Source organism: Gekko japonicus, unplaced genomic scaffold (genome assembly GCF_001447785.1).
Source record: "Gekko japonicus isolate JY-2015 unplaced genomic scaffold, Gekko_japonicus_V1.1 scaffold4837, whole genome shotgun sequence".
Classification (NCBI taxonomy): Eukaryota; Metazoa; Chordata; class Lepidosauria; order Squamata; family Gekkonidae; genus Gekko; species Gekko japonicus.
In genome coordinates, this window is record NW_015163232.1 from 65,931 (window position 1) to 67,521 (window position 1,591).

A 1,591-nucleotide genomic window follows, 5' to 3' on the forward strand; every position below is an offset into this window, starting at 1 on the left:
CCAACCCTTTTATCATTCTAGTTGCCCTTTCCTGCCTTTTTCCCAATGCTAGAATATCCTTTTTGAGGTGTGGTGACCAGAACTGTACACAGTACTCCAAATGAGGTCACACCATCAATATATACAGGGGCATGATGATACTGGCTGATCTGGTTTCGGTTCCCTTCCTAATAATCCCCAGCATAACGTTGGCCTTTTTTTATTGCAGTCGCACACTGTCTCAACATTTTAGGCAGAGTATAAATGAAGTAAACAAATAATTTCATCTGTTCTTTAGCTGGATTGACACTGTCAGCTTCCCCGGGAGAAGATTCTGGTTGTAGTTTTTGCTTTCCGGTTTGCACTTCTCTGCGTTCAGCCAGTATTCCGAAGGGAAATGGCTCTTGAACAGCTGAGACCCTGACCCTTTTCCGTCTCCCAACCCCCTTTCCAAGACACTTTCCCTGGAGGCTCCAGCTCGGATTAAGAACAAAGCGCCCCCTCCCGACTGGCCTCAGGAAGGAGAAGTCATCTTCGAAAATGCAGAAATGCGGTACCGGGAGAACCTCCCGCTCGTCCTCAAGAAAGTGTCCTTCACCATCAAACCCAAGGAGAAGATTGGCATCGTAGGGAGAACGGGGTCAGGTGAGTAGGTGGCCGGGGGCGTTTCAGGAAGCTGAAAATTCCCGACTGTGTCGAAAACCCCTCCTCCTGTTGGTTCTGATGAGGGCTGGTGGAGCCACCCAGTGGCCGTATGGGAGAAAACTGGTGGAGGAAAGTTCTGTCGTCACAGCTGGTGTCTGGCTGACCCTCTGGGCTTTTCGAGAGCCAGTTTGGTGTCGTGGTTAAGTTGCGCGGACTCTAATCTGGGAGAACTGGGTTTGATTCCCCACTCCTCCACTTGCTGCTGCCGGATGACCTTGGGCAAGCCCTAGTTCTGTCGGAGCTGTTCTCTCAAGGGCAGTTCCCGAAAGATCTCTCTCAGCCCCACCTCACAGGGTGTCTGTTGTGGGGAGGGGAAGGGAATGTAAGCCGCTCTGAGACTCCAAGTGAAGGGCAGGGTATAAATCCAATCTCTTCCCTCCTCCTCCTTCAATGAAACAGATGTCCAGAGATGGTTTGCCATTGCCTGCCTCTGCATGGCAACCCTGGACTTCCTCGTTGGGTCTCCCATCGAAATGCGAACGAGGGCCGACCCCGCTTAGCTTTTGAGGTCTGACGAGATCGGGCTGGCCTGGATTCTCCTGGTCAGGGCAGGTGGTGGAGAGCGCCATCACATCACACCCAATTTACGGCGACTCAGGAGGGCTTTCAAGGCAAGAGGCGTTCAGAGGTGGTCGGCCAGGGCCTGCCCCTGCCCAGCAGCCTTCCTAGATGGTCTCTGCCCGGGCTGGCCTGGATTCTCCGGGTCAGGGCAGGTGGTGGAGAGCACCATCACATCACACTCAATTTACGGCGACTCAGGAGGGCTTTCGAGGCAAGAGGCGTTCAGAGGTGGTCGGCCAGGGCCTGCCCCTGCCCGGCAGCCTCCTTAGATGGTCTCTGCACAGCAGACTTTCTAGATGGCCTCCCATCCATTACTCTGGACCGAAGAAGTGAAGTTGGGGGGGGG

At 54.1% G+C, this 1,591-nt stretch overlaps 1 protein-coding gene across 1 annotated transcript in view; it reads left to right on the forward strand.

Annotated features, from left to right (window-relative positions):
- ABCC5 (ATP binding cassette subfamily C member 5) overlaps positions 1–1,591 on the forward strand; it is a 69,908-nt gene that overhangs the window by 64,875 nt on the left and 3,442 nt on the right. The window contains exon 25 of the mRNA XM_015407190.1: positions 435–624. Coding sequence (XP_015262676.1) covers positions 435–624 — 190 coding nt within the window. The remainder of the gene's footprint in view (positions 1–434; positions 625–1,591) is intronic.